The sequence below is a fragment of the Psittacula echo genome (assembly GCF_963264785.1).
Source record: "Psittacula echo genome assembly, chromosome: 2".
Taxonomy (NCBI): Eukaryota; Metazoa; Chordata; class Aves; order Psittaciformes; family Psittacidae; genus Psittacula; species Psittacula echo.
In genome coordinates this window covers 55,477,870-55,498,598 of record NC_137737.1, presented here as the reverse complement: position 1 = coordinate 55,498,598, position 20,729 = coordinate 55,477,870, and the positions used below count along the sequence as shown (strand labels likewise).

Here is a 20,729-nt window from a genome sequence, read left to right as displayed (position 1 = left end):
AGGCAAAGTTTGGCCGGCGGTAGCGGCAGGCGGCGGAGGCGGCGGTGGGGTTGCGGGAGTCGTTGCTGGCGGGGGCTCGGCTGGGGGTCGGGCGGCGCGGGGTAGCGCAGCGCCTCTCCGCTTCCTCGCTCCTGCGCGGCGCTCCTCCTCGCGACGCGGAGGGCGGGCTGGCGGCGGGCGCGGCGCGGCCATGGCCGAGGACCCTAGCGCGCTGCCCTGGTCCATCAACAAGGATGACTACGAGCTGCAGGAGGTCATCGGTGAGTGGCGGCAGGGCGGGACGGGGGCGCTCGGCCGTCACACGGCGTCTGTGCGCGCGCTGGAGGGGATGAGGGGTGTGTGGGGCTGGGGGGATGTCTCCACTGAGGGAAGTGTGTGTGTGGGTTTGACCCCCCTCAGCTGAGGGGGGGGGTACTGTCACACAGCTCCGTCAAGGAATGAGGCTGTGTATGTCCGTGTCCCTCCTCTCCGGCGTTGTGTGTATGTGGAGGGTGTGAGGGGGGTCTGCGCCCCGCTGTGGGGTGTGAGGGTCTGGGAGACCCTTCACTGAGGAGGGGTCTGTCCCGTTTCCCCTTATTTCCGAGGGCGGTATGTGGTGTGGAGGTCTATCCCCACTCCGAGGGGGAGTCTGTGGGTCCTGGTCCCCCCGCACTGGGATGTGCGCATTCGGGGACACACACGCACGACACGAGTTGGGTGCGGGCCTGGGGCTCCACTTATGGGTTCACCCTGTGCGTGTGTTGGGGGCTGCAACCCCCTACGGGTGTGCGGAACCCACAGAGCGGGGCATGGGTCTGCCCCATACGTAGCAGAAGCTTGGGGTGGACCCCTCAGGCAGAGGATCACCTCAAGCCTTTGCTCCCCGCTCCTTTATGGGGGTGCGTATATCCTCACGCCGGGGTGAGCGGGAAAGGGATCGTCCACGTTGTTGGGGCTCTTCTGTCTGCCTGTCACCCTGATATGCAGGAGCAAACTCCACAGCTTACAGGGATACTCTCTTTCTAGGGCATCCACACTCGTTTTGGGAGGGTAACCACCTCTCTATTAACAGTTTTGGAACCCAGCATTGCTTTGGTCTGTGCAGGGGGCTCCGGGGTTTTGTAGTGCTGCTGAACGAGCCTTTTATCCTGGGTTTTTGCTGCTGCTGTGCATTTTCATTCATTGTCCTTGTAGCTTGAGGCCCCAGCCCTTGCTCTCTCCATTAAATGATTTTTTTTCCCCTTGCTCACTCTCTCTTGACTTCAAACTGCACAGTTACCAAAGGCCTCCCGCTGTACTGATTTATTGGCTGTTTCAACCATTTTGCCGGGGTGTGTATTTGAGGGATATATTGCTGTAGGGCGAGTGTGTGACACATCTGAGGTTGTGCCACAAGTGACTCTTAAGGTCAGTGCCTCCTGTCTTGCTCTGCCCTCCACAGGCATGAAATAAAGCAGGAGGCAGCAGGGCAGGCTCCTGGCCAAAGGCTTCTAAAGGAAGGAGGTTAATTTTTAGAGTAATCTCTGTGGAGTGCTTTTATTTGAAGTTTATAAATGACATGGCGCTATCATGCCCAGGCCTTCCATCTCTGCCTCATGGGGAGACTTGTCCTCTGTTAAGGAGGGTGGGAGAGTTTGTGAGAATACTGTTTTAAGAGATTAGATTCTTGATATTGTTTAAAAGTAGGAAGGAACTAAAGCTGTGGAGGGGGGGAAATCCTTCTGGAGATCCCTGTTGCTCTGTAGGATCAGGCTTTGTCCTCTCCCTTTGCTCAAGGGGAGCAGCAGTGCTTTAGGAAGGAGACAAACTCCCCGTAAGACTTAATCTTGCAGGTAAACCCTTTAAACCTCCTTTGGAAAATGAACCCTGGTGAGGATGATGTTCACGCTCTTTGAGGAGCAGGAGATAAACCTGCTGGGAGAAAGGGGGTGAACCTGCCACCCATTTTTTCTGGGAAAGGGAACTGGGCTGTGTGTGTAGAAAATACTTTTTGGGAGCCTGCAAATGAATGTTCTGGTAGCACAAAGCAAGGATTTGAGCTGGAGCAAATGGACAATCTGCCTCTTTGTAGCTGGGGAGCAGGGTGGGATGGGAACAAAAGGGACCATAAATGCACTTCTGCACTTAGGAGAACTTGCTGCTGGGAACACACATCCTGCAGCCTCAAAGTATTAGGAGGAGCAGAGATGTGCTGTCTTCTCATGTTAACTGACAGAACTTTGGGAGAAATCAAGAGAGAAGTGTTTAATTTCTTCTGTGTTTTTTCCCCTGACCCTCTGTAAACTGAGTTTCTGGATGTTGCCTGCTTGCTGAAGGATTGTGTTGGCATTCTGGTGTGTAATGGGGTGTACACTGAAATGTGTATATTGCAAACGTATGGTTTCTCTTTTTAACTTTCCCTTCCCTCTCCCCCTTACTCATTTCAAACATTGGTGTGTCTGCCAGCGTCCTGGATGGAGATGTGACGCAAGCTTCCTAGCATGCATATGATTTGTGGGACGCAGTGTCACTGTGTTAGCTGAGCTGGACTGCCTTGCCTCCTGCTTCATTTCTCCTGTAAACCTCAAGGGTTGATGTAGTTTTTTTTTTTTCTTGAGCTCTCTTCTGTGGAGCTGGAAAAGTCTTTCAGCAGGGAACAAAGAGATGCCCTGGTGTGGAAAGAGGTGAACCTTGCACTGGTGTTTTCAAAAGATTTAATGTGTTTCCTGATGAGAAACGTTGCTCTTTAAAGTTAGAGTCCACTATTTAGTAGGTTACCAGCTCAGCTGTTTTTTCCACATCAGGGTAAAAGAAAGCCATGTGTAGTTTAATTCCTTAATTTGTACTGGTTTCGTCTGAAAATAGCCATATGTGGCTTTTATTTGATGTGGACGGCTCCATACCAGGAACAAAACCAGCAAGTTTCCTACCTGTGAAGAGAACTTCTGTAAAACTGCCCTCTTCATTCTGGCTAAAGGATTACTCAGCACTGGGAATGACTCAGGCAATTATAAAGGTATAGATTAATGCCTGTGATTATGCTTGGTTAGTGTTAGTAACGGCTGAGTAGCCTCCTTAGGGTTAAATAGCTTCTAGTACACTGAATTAAGGAACCTTGCTCAGGATCAGAACCTGACTTTCTTGTCAAAAAAGATAAAATGAAAGTGGAGTCAAGGAAGCAATTTCTAAAGCATTTCTATGAAATGTGCCTCTAGAGTAGTGATAGTCTTTGCAGGTGAATACTGCCTCTTGAGACATGTAAATTTTCATGTAAAAAGAAAAATGTAGTCTGTGCTGGTGGTTGGGAAGGTGGTCTTCTAAGCATGGATTGCATATAAATCACTGCAGTCTCCTTTTTGAAGCCTGAGAAAAAGAATTCTACCTCATGCTGCTTGTGCTGATGGGCTCCTTGCACATGCAGGTTCCCTCGGATCCAACAATTCCTTTTGGAAATGCTGGTAGCAGTAGTGAAGTTGGTTGGAACTGGGTCATTCTCATTTTGCTACTTTTTTGGAAAGATGAGAGCTGTTCTGGCTGTGGCTGTTTGATTTAGGAGCATCCTCTCTGCTGTGAGCTGTCTGTGCCAGAAACAAAAGATAAATTAGTGGTGGGAGTGCTCCCTTGCTCTGTTCCTGTGCCCTTTCTCCCCTGACAGATTCCTTCGTAGCGATGAGGACAGTGCAGGCTGCATGAACAGATGTGGTGGGAGTTTCTTATCCCCTCAGAAATCAAGCTTAAATTGAAAATTTAAGTCACTGTTTCCTGAATGATTAGGTTTTTTAATGACTATGGTTCATGTAGCTTTTGAGTTGGGCTTTGCTTTCAAATGCATGGATCTTTTGGAGTTGAATATTTAGATTTCTAGCCACGTTCACTGCAGGCTCTACATATGTATGCCTGTGCGGAAGAAAATTGTCTTTTGCAGGTATAGAGGAACTTCTTAAGCTTAAGATTTCTGCTTCCCCAAATTTATCTGCCCATCTTGTGCTGGTGTAGCTTTCTCCTGTTCTGAAAAAGCACTGCCATTGAAACAGAGCAGCCTGTAAGTACTCACCAGGTATGATCGGAGTCTTTGGATGTGAAAACTGGAATGGGAAGCATGGAAGTTCAATGGCAACTTTTGACGTTTTTTTTTTGAAGTGTGGTGTTGATTGGTACCTGTGAGTCTTATGTGCTAGCTGCAGCCAGTTTCATATGCCTAACTGTTTAAAACCCATTCAGGAAAAATATTACACTGTATATAACTGGCGGAGAACTAAATGGAGTGTTTAGACTTCAGTCTTGGTGCCATATGTTTTGTTTTAGCATTTCATCGTGGATTCCCACTCCTCCTCCCTAGCCTAGCTAAACAAATTTAATGCCTACACTATATTCCCAGTATTCAGGCTTGTTAGTTCATTGGCAGATCTGCTTTGTGCGCTCATTTGTAAACTTCTTCCACTTAAAGTTAGTAGAAAAGCCTTTTTGTTGTTTTGCATTATGTTAAAGCTTGTATAAAATCAACTTCGGGCAAAGGTAGATCTATGTAAAAAAAAAAAAATAATGCTAGAGGTCATTCATAGTACTTTGGTCTGCTTGGGCACTTGTGGGTGATTCTTAGTATCACAGGTTCTCAGCTGGTTGGATGCAGACTTACGCATCTTCTTGTGTATTCCTGAGTGAGACTGAATAGCCAGGTTACTCCTGCATCCAGTCTACCCTTCCTTTGAATACCTGGCACATCTCCTTTCTGTAAGACCTTTGATACTATCACCCTACTAGAACAGGACTAAATTAGAGTCGGTCTTCAGCAAAAGGTGTTTAGTTGTGCGTGTGTCTTTGTTTAGTGTTCTGTTGTTTGCTCTTTGATAGGAAGGAGGATAAAATGCACAAGGAAGCAAACCAAGGACATACAAAGCCAAGCAGTGATGAAAGAGGCTGGCTGGGAAGAATACATCGTTATTAGTGAAGTGGTGTGGCTGCCTTGCAGCTCATTTGAGGGGAGGGCAGAGACACTTCCTGCTACTTTTGGCTATTTGGGGGTAGTAAGAAAAAAACTACACAGGGTGTTTCATGTTAGAAGTAGTTCACAATTTCCTGTGGCCGTTGCTTCCAGTACTTCTAGGTTCCTGGACTGATTAAGGTTTAACATTTTAATTTCTCAAGAATACTATTTAAATAGTTCAAATTTAATGCAAATATCTTGGCTGGTGCTGGGAAATGTGAATGTGCTGTGCTCCTGAGCACACCTGAGGGGTATATATGCTGGCTGACAAATGCACGCCTGGGAGGCTTCTTCCTTCTGCAGCTGAAAAAATCTTGGAGATAATCAACTCTTCCCCAGAACATTTGTCTATTTAAACTTGGCAGCATCTGCTTTATTTCTGAGTGTTAGCAGCTTGCCCACCAAGTCAGTGTCTAGAGATGTAATCTTTTAATGGAAGTTGAAGCTATTTAAAATGATGGGCAATAACAGAGTCCTTTTGCTAATTGTATTAGTAAATGATGAAAAACTGCGTTTTGGTCAAATTTTCTTGGAAGGTTTCCCTTAAAATGCACTATATCAGTTATAAATCTCTGTGGCAGTAAATTTAGCTATGGACATGCTAATGGAACGCGTGTAAATTTGGTGTTATTAAACTTTATTAATAGAGAGAGACAGACTTGAGAGCTTTGTGGGTGTAGAAGAATAGCTGTTGGAGCAGTGAAATTTGGCATTGCAAAATCTTTGAAATCTCAGGATCCTGGGGCTTTCCAGATGAGTTTAGCCTATTACCCTGTACTGCCTTTAGAATCAAAACAACTGAGATGCAGATATGAAGAACTTGGCTCTCAGTTGATGCAGTTTCATGTGACTTCATCTAAGGGAGTTCAGTCTCAATATTTCTAAAAAACTATGAAGCTCTGTCTGTTTTTCTGGCAGCCGTGCAGGAAAGTCTGCGGCAGGGTTAAGTCTCTGGCTGACAGGCAGTCGAGGCTCTTGACCAGAAGGTCATTGCTCATGGGTATGTGAGAGGAGATGTAGTACCTCTGATGTGCAAAATAATGCATATGATAATGTAAGGAGCTGTACTAAGAAAATCAAACTTGTCTGACTTGAGTAAAACAAGGTCACTGTAACGAATGGTGGCAGTACAGCTAAGTGACAGCAGAGATACAGGTACCTCACTAGGGCATGATGCTGCCGCAGTATTTCTCATGTTCCTCTTGTGTACTAATACAAAGAGACTGACCTTAGTATGGGATTAAGCTTGATCCCTTAGGTTGCTTGAGTGTGGTATTTGCCTCAAAACGCTGCTCATATTTGGGGTTCTCAAGTTAATCATCAGAACCCGTGTATTCCTTGTATTTAACCATATTATGTGATCCTGTCACGTAATACAAGCAGGTAGGATTTTACAGTGATCCAAGTGCAAAAAGGAAAAATCTAGTGTTTCTTTTCACCCCTACTCAATAACTACGAGATATACCAACTTTTATCTTTTCCTGAGTCCCCTCTTTCACCACTCCCCAAGGTTCTTAAAGACTGCTGTTTCCTCATGTGCATTACTGCACACAGAATTTTTGCTTAACACAGATTTTGTTGCAATTAGGAGAAATTCCACCCTGGAAAAAACCCCATTTGGTTTTGTATCAACCTCCACAAAACTAGTCTAACACATTGTGCAAGGATTTCTTGCATGTCTTTGGTTCTGCACACTGCAGGGGACAGTTGTCTTCAAGTCTTAAAAGCTTCATGAATCCCATCCATGAATGAAGTACAGAGTAAACTCAGAGCACTGATTCACTTTCCCACCAAATTAGCTAAATCTTTCTTCCACCCCTCAAAGTTTTATACAGCTCATACTGCATGCTTTGCAAACTCTTCTAACTCAGTCAAATTAAAATGCATTTTTTGAGGGAATACAGAAGAGCTCTTCTGAATGAGATTTTAATTTCTTGCCAAATTTCAATTTTCTGCTCCATCCATTTTGTCTTGAGAGCTACTGAGTTGGGGGTGGGGGACAGAAAAATTTCTTGTTTTGTTTCATTTCACTGTTTCATGCTAAAGTGACTTTATAGCATTCTCCTGAATGGGTATTTCATTCAGGCAGGAAATGAGCCTATGTAAATTCATCCTGGAGAGAAGAGGTACGAGCAGCTGTTAAAGAATAGTGCAAGTTGAAATACTTCAGTGATTGTCTCTTACTGCAGTGAATTCTCCTTAGGTTTTGCTAAAATGTCACTGCTTTATAGTCATGAATGGTAATATAAGCATAAACTGCACTCTTTTTTACTGCTGGCACCTTGTTAATAATAAAGCTATATGTGAGGATGATGTTTCCTTTTCATCCATCCACAGAATTGTTGATTAAGTTAAAACTGCAGAGTGAAATTTTGATCTTGAGTACCCCGCCTCACTTCTGTTGACATTTGACTGAGCACGTGGCTTGGCCTGTGGTACCTCCTGCTCACTTATTGTGTGGAAGGATTTGAGTTGCCTTTATTCTTAGAGCAGAGTTAATGGATAAGTTTTGCAGTTTGTTAGAGGGGAGGGTGTTGGAAGTAGGAAGAAGTTCTACAAAACTAGTTATGAGCGTGGAATTGCATTGACATGCTTGTGGTTGGTGCCTGAGATTGTTAGATCTTGTATGTTTTATAAAACGTACAAAAAAAAAAAGTTTTACTAAACATTAGTTTAACAGTAGTTGCTGTTGGACATGTTGTGCATTTTCATGTTCGATTTGGTCTAAGTTAGGCTCTTGCTCATTTTTGGTCTTTAGGGGATTGCAGGTCTGTTTTCTTAGGTTCCAGGGCTTGTTCCAGCTATTCTGAAAAGGAAGCTTTGAACACAATGCAGAGAGTAGTGGAAAATGATTGCATTTGGAAAGTGAGAGCACAAGTTTATGGCTGCAGGATGACAGCGCTTAGAGGGTATTTTTCTTAAGGAAATTGGCTGTCTGGGTTCAATGCTGGTATCTGTTGAGGTAAGGGGGGCAGCTGAAACCTCAGTCAGACATTTAGGGTTATCTCCTACTTCAGGCAGGCAACACAATATTAGGTTATCTTGATGGCTTAAAAACTCATAAATTAAAGACTATGCTTCTTGTCATTGGGTAAACACCTTTCCTGCAAAATCGCCAGGGGTGGATTTCATTGTGTCAGTTTTCAGAACAAAACTCGAAAGCTACTCTCACTTATTTTGCTGAGAGGCAGAGCTAGAAAAGACTCCCAGGGATGTGGAGTCCAGTTCCCTGCTATAGCTGATGCCAAATTGTATAATCCCTATACCAAATTAATGAATGCTTGTGTTTGAAATGGTGCATGGGGGAATTACAGGCACACGTTCTATTAAACACTCAAAGCTCCGTGTGACCCTGTCATCACTGTATGAAACGGCTGCTTAATGGATTTCCTATGACAGTGGGAAGTAACAATGCCTTCTCTTTTATAGCATGTCTCTATAGGTGTTTTCCTTACACTGCCTGCGGAATCTACAAGGAGACAGCTTTCAGTGAAGGCTTGGGAGAGCTGCAGCTTGAAATTTATGCTGTCTCTAAACCTTAAATGTGTTGACTACAAACATTTTTGATTTATGATTCCTTAAGATCTGCCAGTGAAAATTGAGTCGTTTGGAAGCTTGACATGTTATGTCCTCACCTGTAAGAATTTTACTCCTTACGCCAGTTCTTTGTGAACCTCTTTCTGTCTCTGAGCTTGTGAGGTAGTGCACCAAGCACATTGAAAGCTGAGGTTGTAACTTCCATCCCTTCACTAAAGTAAAAATGGTCACTGAAGATGCCAAGTGCTGTCTATTAAATAACTTGCTATTGACAGCTGAGAAATACCTTGGTATTGACTTCCGGCAAACGGTACTTCACTGGAAAAAGCATCCTGAGCATGAACTCTCTTCCTGTTGAACAACTTGCTGATGCAAATCTGTATTTGAACAGCTGAGGGGCTGGTGAGCTAGCAGCCTAAGCACAGTTATTTGTCCAGATCCTAAGGCTCGGGATGGTTCTTACTACTCGTGGTTGAAAATTGAAATTTTTAACCAGTAGGCTGATCTTGTGTGCTGAACACATTGGCAGACACAAAAAAGATTTATTAGAGCAAGCTATTCCCTGAAAAGAAAGGGTAATAGCCTTCAAGAGAGGACATAATGGGTACTTATTTACCTAAAATAGCCACTGTACTATCAGATATCTGCACTGTAAGCAGACAGATTGTTCTGTTTAGTGGAATCCTGGCCAAATAAAATATCCTCTACAGTTGACAATTATATTTGAGACAGAGTTCAGAGATAAAGGTTGGGAGGGAAAAGGAGAGTGCTGGCTTGACTGCTGTACTGGGGCTGCATTTTGAGCCCTGGTAGTACCTGATGACAGCTAGCATGATATTTACATTGCTGTGTATACCAGAAAGACAACTGACAGTGATTAAAAGGGAAGGATAAACCTTCTCCAGTAATATTACTGTGTTAGGAAATCAGATGTTTGAGCCTGCTTTCCATTGTGTAGCATTAACACTGCATAGCTGCAGTGCCCTTTAAATTAGCCAGAGATGTTGGCATGAAATCAAATAAATTATAATTGGTTTCAAACTGAAAATCTAATTTAGGCATGCTAATAGCATCTTAAGTAAATGTGGTGGGTCACACAGGAGTTGTGTAACTGGCCCTCTGGAGCTTAGTGTAGTTAGTGCTGTGGGGAAAATGGTTTCAGAGGTGTTCCCCAAATCACCTGTGGGCCTTGTGCAACCAGAGGATGTTTGTACTTTCTGGTGAGGTTCTGGTCTCTTTCCTGTAGACCACCAGTGTGTAAGTAGTGTTTCTGTCCTTTTATTGAGGTGGGCTTCAGGTTAAATCATATCTGTTTAAGGGCATGATGAGCATGTGTGCTAATTTGAGCTAGTTTGGGGTATTGATTCTATGATTCTGTGATTCTATTCTATGATTCTTTTCTAGGGGTTGTAAGAGGTCATGCATACAGTCAACAACAGCACCGTCTCTTCTATGCTTTGGTGTTTACAGTGGAAAGGTTAGGTAGAATGTGAGATAGGCTGATGCTAGTCCCTGTAAATCCTTCTCTCTGCTGCTACCATCTGTGGCCAGTGGCTTTCACTTGCATTTATTTTTTGCCCTTGCAGCTCTTGTGGTAGTGTAGAGTCCAGTGGCTGTAGCTCTTGGCTGTATTTAGTACCACTTAGCAGTAGGGAGGCCCCTGAAAGCTCAGCTCTGTGACGTAGACTGTGAACTGGTGACTTCAGGTGAAGCAGCTCATTGGTGAAATCAAACAGCAAAGTGACCTGGTGATAATTTTGTCAGATATCTTACTGACAGCCTTTGCATGGCAATCCTATTCCTTACTCTCTGTTCCAGTCCTTATATTGACAGGATGACTGTTTTGTCTCCAAAAGTGTCATTTCTGTGCTTGGCCTGTAATGATTCCCAACCTGAATGCTTGCCGAAGGTGGGAAAACATGACGTTTTTCTGTGTTCAGAGCCTAAAAGATAGCGAAAGGGTTTTGAGAGAACAATGCGATGTGGGGTGGGGTGAAAATTTCCATAAGACTCCCCTTCTTTTCTGCAGAAACCTTGGCATTGAGTTGTGCAGTTTACGGTAGCTGTAGATCTCTCTACAGAGTGTCATTTATTTATGATGCTGAGTTTCGTGAGAGATGTACCCTGCAGCAGCTACTGCATGTCAGTTCTGATGCCTCTGAAAGTATTGGACTTCTTATAAGTGAACTGGATACAAGTCAGACAACTGAAAGATCTGGGCAGTAAGTCTTCAGCGTCAAGTGTTTCTGTGTTGCTGGACCAGAGTAGGGGAAATACATTTAAACAAGTCATGGCAGCACTGTGCAGGACATTGTCTTACATGGGCAGGAACCTCTGAGCTCCGAACACAATGCGTGGCTTTCAGTGGTATTTTCAACAAGGAGAGCTCTCATCAAGATGGTAAATAATTCACTGTCAGTAAGTTTGTGTGCAGCTCAAGTAGTTTGGCTGTATTTCTAATTGGATAGCTGAGTTTCAGAAATGTGCTGCTTATTTTCTGAAATTCTTTGAACATGCTGGATTAATGCTGGAATATTAGTTGTCTGTGGGACACTGCAGGTACTGACATGAAATGACTGAGCAAAGATTCTCAGGCTTTGGGGAAGACATGTAATTGAGTCTTAGCAACATAAAATCCCTTGTGTGTGAGTACTGCTTGAAATAAATGCATTGTAAACTACTCAAGCTCTGGTTGTACTGAAGTAAATGATCAGAGGTCATTACAAAGAGATACACCTGCAATTTAAATGAAACAAACAGAATTTCACAAGTAATAACTGTGCTTTTTCTGTTCTTCCAACTCTTTCATTAAAAGGTCTAGACTGTAGTCATCAGATGTGCTAGTGTGAAATAAAAGTCATTTGCACTGAATTCTTAATTCTGTGCCTGGACATACTACCTCCCAATTATTACCTTTTCTCAATGTGTTGTCCAGCACATGCTCCATGTCTTAATGTACTTGCAGTCACCTTTGGCTTGAACCCAGCTTAATGTTAGCAGCACTTGGCTGTGCTCAAGGTGAGCCTGAAAGAGGAATGAACATGCTGCTGACTTTAGTGATGTGATTTATGCCATGTTGAAGGGCGGGGGGACATTTTGACATCAAAGTTTTAGTATAATTTCTTTAAAATGGGGATGAGCTATTCCTGTTAAAGCCTTTTTCCTCAGAAATATGAGAACAGCTACTGATGTAAATGGGGAGTTCAGCTATTATGCTTGCCTGTAGGACTGCTGCACACACATAGTGCAGTGTCCTCATGTATAGTGTGTACTTATGCTGTGATATGCAGTGAGTGGGGATGGTTTGTTTTCCTCTAACCCCTCCCCATAGGCTTTAAAATTGGCTTTCTCACAGCTGTTCAGTTAAATCTGCTTTTGCTTTCTGGCTTTGCGTAGGCTTCTTTGTTGTAATAGATGATTTATTTCTTCCCTGTGCTGTATTAGTAAGTATTTCTTTCCCTCTTCTCTACTCAATGTTTTTCCACCTCTTTTGTAGATCAAATACTTCATGACTGGAGTTGAGAGAGGGTGCATCAGGTTAAACCTGGCCTCTTACTACCTCTGCTTGGGTTTTAAATAGGGTGTTGCCATCTTGCACTGTGCTTGTGTCATCCTTCAGCTCGTGGAGAAATAAACATGAAGCCCTGGTTCTTCTCACTACAGGAAATAGTATTCATAGTAGATCCGTATCAGGAATGAATGGTGGAAAGGTGTCTGGGAGTGAGTGTGGGTGATTTGGTGCGGCTCTGGAACTTCTGTGGGTAGGTACATTTCTGCGCTCTCTGTGTCAGTGTGGGAGGGGAGCTCCATTTGCTCTTGTCATTTTGTAGCTCTTTAGTCATCTTGACCTTGTGTTGCTCCACTGCTGCTTTAGTTTCCCAAAGGTTTTCCCACCAGGGACAGAACAAAACTGGCTGATTTCCCCCTATTAGTTTGCTGTTGCTTGCAGTGTTTCTAACAGCAGTGCTCAAGAGTCGGCTTGTTGCTTGGGTTCTCTCTGAGCAGTGCTAGAAGCACCCAAGTGATCCTCCTGCTGATTCAGGGCCATAACTTCCATTCTTGCATCATTAACGTTTGCAACACTCTTTCCGCGGTATTGGGCTGAGTAGATGAGACTTTCCTCTGAAAGCTTTCTCCTCACTGTCAGTAGACTTTTTTGTCCTGTCTGTGGCAGTAGTAAGAATACATCTGAGTACCATTACAAATTCCCTTTGGTTTTATTGATGCTATCTGTAACTGTGAAAGTGGATTGCAGCTTCCATTTTGTAGTAGGAATCTGACACATAGGGGGGAGATTGCTTGAAAAACTATGACCGTATTTTATTCAAGGACCGTTAACATTGCATTACTTCACTCTTCCTGAATTGTGGGGCTCGTGCCAGGAAGACTTTTGACATCCAGTGGACTCTTCTTACTAAGTCCTGCTTGGGGAAAGGAGTATTTCTACCCTGTGCTGAGCTGACTATGAATTGAACAGAGGCTTTTTGCTAGCTGGCTTTTAGAGGAGGCTTATTCTTTGCAAAAGGACTCTTTTCTCACCATAAACCTTAAGCAAGGTGGAGAAAATAGAGGCAAAACTTTGCTTTCATAGCAAATGGACCAAACAATGCCAGATCAGTCTGAGTTTGCAATCTGGAATTTAATTTCTGTTTTAATTAGATCTGTATCTGCACTGTGTTCTGTAATAACGCTTAAGAAATTCTATTCCCAGTCTTGTAGCTTCTTGTTTTATTACTGTATTGTCCTTGGAACAAGTAACCACAGAGTAGAGCTCCCACAGCAACTTGGCATGAGGCTGTCAAAGAGCTGAAGCACCCATAGATAGAGGTTGCTGTCCCTGTGCCTCCAGTGACAGGTGTAAATACTGAGTCTGTGTTGCAAAGCGTTAAAGGTTTCCTGGTCTTTGGGTGTTCTGTCTCTGTGATCTGGATCAAGGACCATTAATGTCACATACTTGACCAAGAGACCTTAGTGTGTGTGTGCATGTGATTCCACAGCTGGATATTCATTGTTATTATAGATGTGTAATCCCATGAAAAGATCTGGAGTGAAGCAGACTGTCTAATTCTTGATGCTTCTGCAGCTAATCGCAACAGGGTGGTTTAACTAACCAGGGTGGCTGGTGTAACTAACAGGGTGAAAGCCAAACCCTTTGAGAGATCATGCCAGAGCCCACAGAACATGGTTCTGAATTTTAATCTTTTTGTACCTGAAACTGGATACCTGGAACCTGAAAACCCTTGCTTGGTGCACAGCAGCCTTGCAGGGAAGTGTTTTGTGTGCATTGTTCATAAGAGGAAAACCCGAGGGCACAATTATAAACAGAGCCTGCGTCACGAGCGGCTTTCTGGCACCGCACTCCAGATAGTGGCGGATAGATTCCAGATCTCATTTAAAAATAGAGAGCTTGTGTGTATGCTGGGGAATGGTGAAAGCAGAGGGCAGAGTTGTGCAGGGGTGTTTGGCTGAGCATGGTCTCATGCTGTAGAAGACTTGGGAATGTGACTTACAGGGCTAGGCTGGGACAGCTGGATTTCTTCAGCCCTAGAAGAGCGAGTTAAGGGGGGGGGATGTTGTTGCTGTCTCCGTGATCTGGTGTGAATTTATAAAAGAGATGAAGCTGGACTCTAGAGATGCACAGTGAAAGGCCACAGTTGTGAGTAGCACTGGGAAATCTGATTAGATGGTGAGGTGAAAAAAGACCTTTTACTATATGAGTGGTCAAACACAGGAATAGCCAAAAAGGTTGTAAAAATATATATTGTTAAAGATATTCAAAATTAGACTGAATTTGATGCTGAAGAACCTGATATAACTGGGGATCTACCTTTCAGCAGCAGAGTGGGCTAAAGGCCTTCAGGGTTTCTTTCAACCAAAATTGCTTGTAACATTCATTTGACCCTGGAAAAGTATATTTTCTCTACAGAGGGAATTTAATACCACATTGGTACACTGATGCTCTAGGACTGGTATGGAAGATGTCCCCGGTGGTTGTGACAGCTTTGTGAGCAACTGACTTACCTTTTAAGGTAAATTTTCACATCTCCCAGGGTACCTGAAACTCAGTTCCAGTAGTGGGATGGATTTAAAGCTCAGAGAGCACTGTTTTGTGAGCACTCTTTCTATGCAGCTAATTTGCCATTGCACTTAGTGGGGAATACTGTTCTAGAGCCAGAATTTGATGTTTGTCGTGTGACCATTTGGCATAACTCTTCCCATTGCTGAAGCAGACATCTCTGCCAAGAGGACCTCTGGCTTCAATTGCATTTGCCTGGGAGGAGGCATCAGTGCAATTCATCCTAGTCTTAGTGAGAGAGCTGCAGTGGCCTTATGTGGCAGCAAAGATCCAGTTACCTTTGGAGCCAGAGTGTATATGAACATGCTGTGTCCTCAGGTCAGTCCCCTGTCTTTCCACTCCTCCAAATAGCTTTGAAATTACTGGTTTCTATTAACTTTAACATAGATATCAGAGGGTTTGCTTTTCAAAAAAACCCAAAACAAACAGCTCCCCAACAAACACCCCCAACACCAAAAAGGCAAGCTTTGTGTAAGTTATATGACAGTGACTACAGAAGAGATGGTGTCCAGCTTCCCTTGAAGGCTGGAAGTGGATGTTTGTGGGGAGTTTGTCCCAGCTTCTCAGGGAGAAGTTCAGGATGGAGCTCTGGATGCTGAAGGTCCAGGGGACCAGGGGAGGTAACCTGGAAAATGAGGTTTCAGTAACTGAGCGCTTGGGAAGTTTTTTGTTTGGGTTGCTTTCATCCCTTTTGAGGTTGCTGTTATTTCAGAAAGAGCCATTTAATCATAGCAACATGAAAGAAAGCAAGGTTAGAAAGGTTATGTTTTCCTCCTTAGGCAGTGTTTCCTAAAGTAGGTCGTAACCCTCTTATGCAGGAATTTTGCAGCTGCTATCCTAAGGGTTGAAACTGTATCTGAGAGCCTACAGAGGCGAAAGCAGGGGGTGTTAAACAGATCCTAATACCCACCTGGGGTCTCTTCCCTCCTCCCCACCCCCAATCCCCCATCCCTCAATAAAATGATGTCCTGCTTTTCAGGAATAAAGCAGCAAGCATCTGGCCATGCCCACTTTTCTTTGTTTTGCTAAGCTGTTATGCTGGAAAAGATTAACCAGGGAGTGAATTTTCTCCGAAAGCTGATCTTGAGGGGGCAAAATGCTGCAGCACTGACCTTGATCAGAATGTCTTGAGGTGGGGAGCAGGCATGGATTGAGCACAGGAATGTTAACTCAGTGCTGCCCATATTGCTGCAGCTGAGCAGCACATGGGACTGAGGTTGGCTCTGATTGCAGAAGATCTGCATCTTCTGGGAGGGTTGGTTTGTGTAAGTTGTGCACAAAAAGCCCTTCTGCTGTTTTTTCTAATTAAAGGCGGCTTATATCAGGCAGGGAAATCTCTTCTTTCCCGTTCCTTTAGTTGTGGCTGCCCCATCACTGGCAGTGTTCAAGGCCAGGTGGGATAGGGCTTTGAGCAACCTGGTCTTAAAGGAAAGGTGTCCATAGCGGAGGGTTTGGAACTAGATGCTCTTTAAGGTCTCTTCCAGCCGCAACCATTCTGTGATTCTGCCTTTCCCCATATATTTGTTACCTGCTCTTAAACTTTAAAAAAACTTGCTTGCCAGGTATTTTCTGCTCCCTGTTGGTGTCATCATCTCTATCTGTGCTTGCTTTCACTTGACAATGTGGTCAGCATCCTTGCTGCAGCTTCTCTTTTTCTTCTCTTGCCACCCTGGAATTTCATAAACAGATTGTAGGCTGCAAAGCCTCAAGTGGCCATGTTGCTATGTTTCCTATGCTCTTCAAAGAAGCATGGAAACCTGCCTTTGTTTGGTCCCAGAAGCATGGCATGCTGCTGCTGCTACCAAAGAGCAGCTTGCTTGTGGCACATCGTACTGCAGCTTGGCTTAATCCCTGCTTGATATGCTTTTGAGATTTCATTGTTTCTCTATAATTAGTGCTACAGAGGAGCTGAAAGAAATGATGAATAAGTGGGAGAGGGGGGAGTGGGGAGAGCAGGTGGTAATCGAACTGAAGAGAGCTGCCAGAAAAGTAGGAGCAGCAGGGAATTAAATGGGAGGAGTCTGGAGTTCAGATGGGTCCGTGCTATGTGCCCAGAAGGATTTAGTTTGGGATTTCATTGCTGTTCAAATAATGCCATGCACTAATAACAGATCAGGTCCCTGTAGGCTGGGGCATTGTCCAAACACTTAGTGAAGAGCAGTTTTTGCCCTGAAGTCCTAGTCAACATCAATCAGGCGGGCTTGCTGAGTAGGAAGGAGCTGTAGCACGCATGGTCCTGCTTTTAATTAGTCTGCATCTATTGTTTCTGGTAGTAACATCTTTAAAAAAAAAAACCCTAAACTAAAGCACAAAGTCATTCTTTGTGTAGTCACTTCTGTAAAAACCCTGGACTTCACTGTCATCTTATGATCTACAGTAGTGATATCATGTCTGCATTGTAAGAAGCATCTCTGCCGGCCATGCTTACGCAGCTGGGTTTAACTGGGACAAATCCTGATACGTCATGTTGTGGGGCGAAGGAGATATATACTGAGTGTCTGAGAGATCCAGGAAGAGTCTTTGAGTACTACAGAGGCTCTTATGTGGATAAGAACCATGCAAGTAGCTTTAGAGATGAAAATATGCATTGTAAAACTAAGTGAAGAGTTGAAAAGGGCTATGTGACATGACAGTTCTCTGGGGTGCATAGTCGCATTTTCTTACAGCATCTGGCTTGTGTTTTCAGCCTCTGTCTATTACTATGCACAAAGACATCCAAAGAAAGAAATCATAATACAGGTGATTTGAATGTGTCAGCAACGTTTCTTCTGGAATCTAATTATTTTCAAAGGAATGATACCGGCATAAGTGTTTTGGTTTTCTTTGTTCTGACTTCCAAAAGGCTAGTGCTAGAAAATGCAAACTTGCTTCTCCTGCCTTTTGTCACCGCTCCTGTATGCTCTGCTGTCTTTATTTTGAGTCACTTTGTATATTTTCACTCTCTCTCTCCCAAAGAAGCAGGTATTGGGGTGGGGAGGAACAGGTCAGTGCCACCCAGCATTCCCACTGTGAGTAGGAATATATCTGTGCTAGGGCTGCTTTTGTGTTGGGAGTCCTGCGCCTACTACCTGCAGGGCAAAGCAACCACATGGAGCGTATGTGAAGGTTTGCTTTTGGGATGTTTGTACCATGGTTAAGGCTGGGTATTTCAGTGCTGTTCCTGACAGTCTAGTCAAACTCAGCTGTCAAACCTCCTCCCCTTGCTTTTTTGAGTGCTTTCTGAATGTCTGTCTAATGCTTCCATCGTCTCCATCCTTTGCTCAAGACCTTGCTTATGGCACTCAGACTTGGTTTTCAAAGTCCCTTGTAAATATTCTTGCCCCTCTAGCTATCCCTTTTTTCCACCTAGGTTCCTCCTGATAGCTTTGTTTTGCTCTGCGCTATGAGTAGTCTCTGAAGAATAGTATGCGTGCTAGCAATAAATGGCCTCAGTCTTGAACTTCTTAAAAACCCATTTGCTTCATGAAATAGTACAGCAACCTTGCTAAAGGGAACATACGAATGTTCTGCACATTGCTACCTTCAAAATGCCAATTCTTTAAGTGCAGGGAATCAACTGTCAAGCTAATGCTATTGCCCAAGGTGCACTTGCAGTGCTGTATGAAGTGAAATGAGACTCCTGTAGTTTCACTGTTGCAGGTACTGCTTGAAGATTAGAGGAGCAAACCCCCACAGTTCAGGGCTGTGTAATTAATTTCAGTGTACCTTTGGATGGCAGGGTTTTTCCTTTATGTTTCAGGGCTGGATTTCAAGCTCTTTCCCTCACCTGGCACTTTGAGTTTGACCATGACTTGGGGCAGCTTGCTGCTAGAAGACTATTAATGGTTGTAGGGACTTTCAGTAGCCTTTGTTTGAAGATGAGATTGAAAGCTTTTTGTCCTCAGTTTGTCTAAACCTTTTTCTACTAGGAAAAAAAAAAAAAACAAGTTTGCAAAAATGTGCTTGACTGGTATTGCAGAAATCTGAAAGTAGTTTTTATAGTGTTATGAACAGGAGATTCTGGTAAAATAGGTGAGTTACTCCAAAATGCAGAATAGCTGTTCTTGTCTGCCTCATCAGCCCAAATGGGCTCAAGAGTTATGCCTGGAATAATGAGCAAAATGCCTGTGGATTTATTTTTAGTAGTATTTTTTTAAGGTATTGGCAATAGGCAGCACTTGAACTGTTTTCTACCTATCCTACCCTCTTGTTTTATTTATTTTTTTTTTTATTAATTTGAATTTATTCCCTTCCAGTGAAGTGTGTAAATGCAGAGAACCAAGGTGATGGGGGAAAGTAAAGCAGCAAGGTGTCCTGTTGATGAGGTGAATGTTGCAGCTATTCATGAAGCCCAGCAAACACAGGCTTAACATCAACCGGGATTTAAGTCTTGCTGTTGCTAACTCTTTTTAATATCAAAGGATGAGATATTGAGGAGCAATTTTAAATACAGAGCTCTTATCTCTGAGCAGTTTGAACAACTGTATATTCAAATGCAGTATTTTTTTCCCTATTGGAATTTAAACATTCTCTGGCTGTGGTTTTCAACCCAGACACTGAGGCGGTGTGCTTGTATGTGAGAACTGGAGCTGAACAGGCTTGAATGGAGCCTACCTCGTGTCTTTGCATAAAATGAGGAAAGAGTAGAACAGCAATTAGGACATAGAAACATCTGAAAAATCTCATTAGTGTTGGTAGCAGAGACTGAGACTTGTTTCAGTGCTTTGGGTGAACACATCAGGTTAAAAGTCTGTGTGACCTCGGTGGCCTTTCTTTTAAAAGCACACAAGAAGAATCACCCCTCTGTTATAAGTAAGCTGGAGTCTGGAAGGTTGGTTTTTTTACCTGCAGAGCTATAATGATCCCACTAAGGGATCATAAAGATCCACTTGTTTCCGTTTGCTTAGCCCAGGGCTTCGATGTTGCAGCTGAGCTGACCTTCGAAGTTGCATAGACTTGGAGCAGGGAGTGCCTCTGGGGTTGCCTTCACTGGGTTTTCGTTTGGCTCTGCTGTCTTTACTGACTGGCACTTGTAATTTTGCTGTCTGATCTACCTTCCCTTCTGCTGAAGTCCCCTAAGATGTTGCTAACTCTCTTTTTCACCCACAGGGAGTGGAGCGACTGCAGTGGTGCAGGCAGCCTTCTGCGCTCCAAAGAAGGAGAAGGTGGCAATTAAACGGATCAATCTTGAGAAGTGTCAGACGAGTATGGATGAACTCCTGGTATGCAATTGAAATTGTCTGGGGAGTTGTATTTTGGTTAGCATAATCTCTGTGTTTACTAAATGCTCTAAACAACCTTTCATGTGATGTCATGAAGAGTGAGGGGACTTGGTTGATTTCACTAGAGACAGTTCAGTTGTCTGGTTGTGGACACATACTTTAAATGTTACAAAGATCTACTCCTGGAGAACTTGAGACTGTTTAGAGCTAAGTCCTTTGCTCAAAACAAAGGGACTATACAGAGCTAATGTGTAAGTGTGAAGCTCAGCTGTTACCCACAAGAGACCTGCAGTTTGAGGGGGATCCAAAGCTGTAAGATTCTAAAATCTTTAAAATTTAAGGGAATCATGTTGCTTTCTTTTCCTTTCCTGCAGTTCTTCATGTTTTTTTTCCTCTTTACCTGTAACAAGAAAAACCTAAATGAGTTAGCTGTTTTTCCTAATCTCTTTCTGGTACTGATGCCAGCTAAAGGATCACTGACATATTGCAGACTGCCATATGGAACTCAGAACTAATTCTGAGTTCTGGATAGAAGGTAGAGTCCTTTGGAGCTGTAGCTGTATAAATTTCTTCTGCTGTGTGCCTCATCAAAATTTTCACAATGGAAAACAGTTTCTGGCATTGAGATGTCTCCATTGAGGGTGAGAAAGCCCTCTTGGGTTAAACTTTCTGTAGTAGATACTGGCAGGTGGGGGCTGAGGACAGGTGAGGAAGTGAGGCTTTGTACCACCTTTCCTTTTAAAGCAGCTCCCTAGGATCTTTTTTTTATCCTGCCTGTCCATCTTTCTACTTGCATCTTGACAGCTTCTGTAGCATTACCTCAGGCGCTTGGTTTGGTGATTGCAATTAGAAAGTAGAACAGAGATAAAAGTCAGGAGTCCTGGCTAGCTCTACACTTGTATGATCTTCAGTAAGTCACTTGAACCATGGTTGCAGTTTCCATTTAGTGACTAATGCTGGTTTTACTATTATA

General features: G+C 43.6%; 1 protein-coding gene across 1 annotated transcript in view; it reads left to right on the top strand.

Moving 5' to 3' along the window:
- Nucleotides 1-20,729, top strand: part of OXSR1 (oxidative stress responsive kinase 1) — a 93,836-nt gene continuing 73,107 nt past the window's right edge. The window contains exons 1-2 of the mRNA XM_080611728.1: nt 1-260; nt 19,644-19,756. Of these exons, the coding sequence (XP_080467854.1) occupies nt 191-260; nt 19,644-19,756 (183 nt within the window). The 5' untranslated portion in view covers nt 1-190. The remainder of the gene's footprint in view (nt 261-19,643; nt 19,757-20,729) is intronic.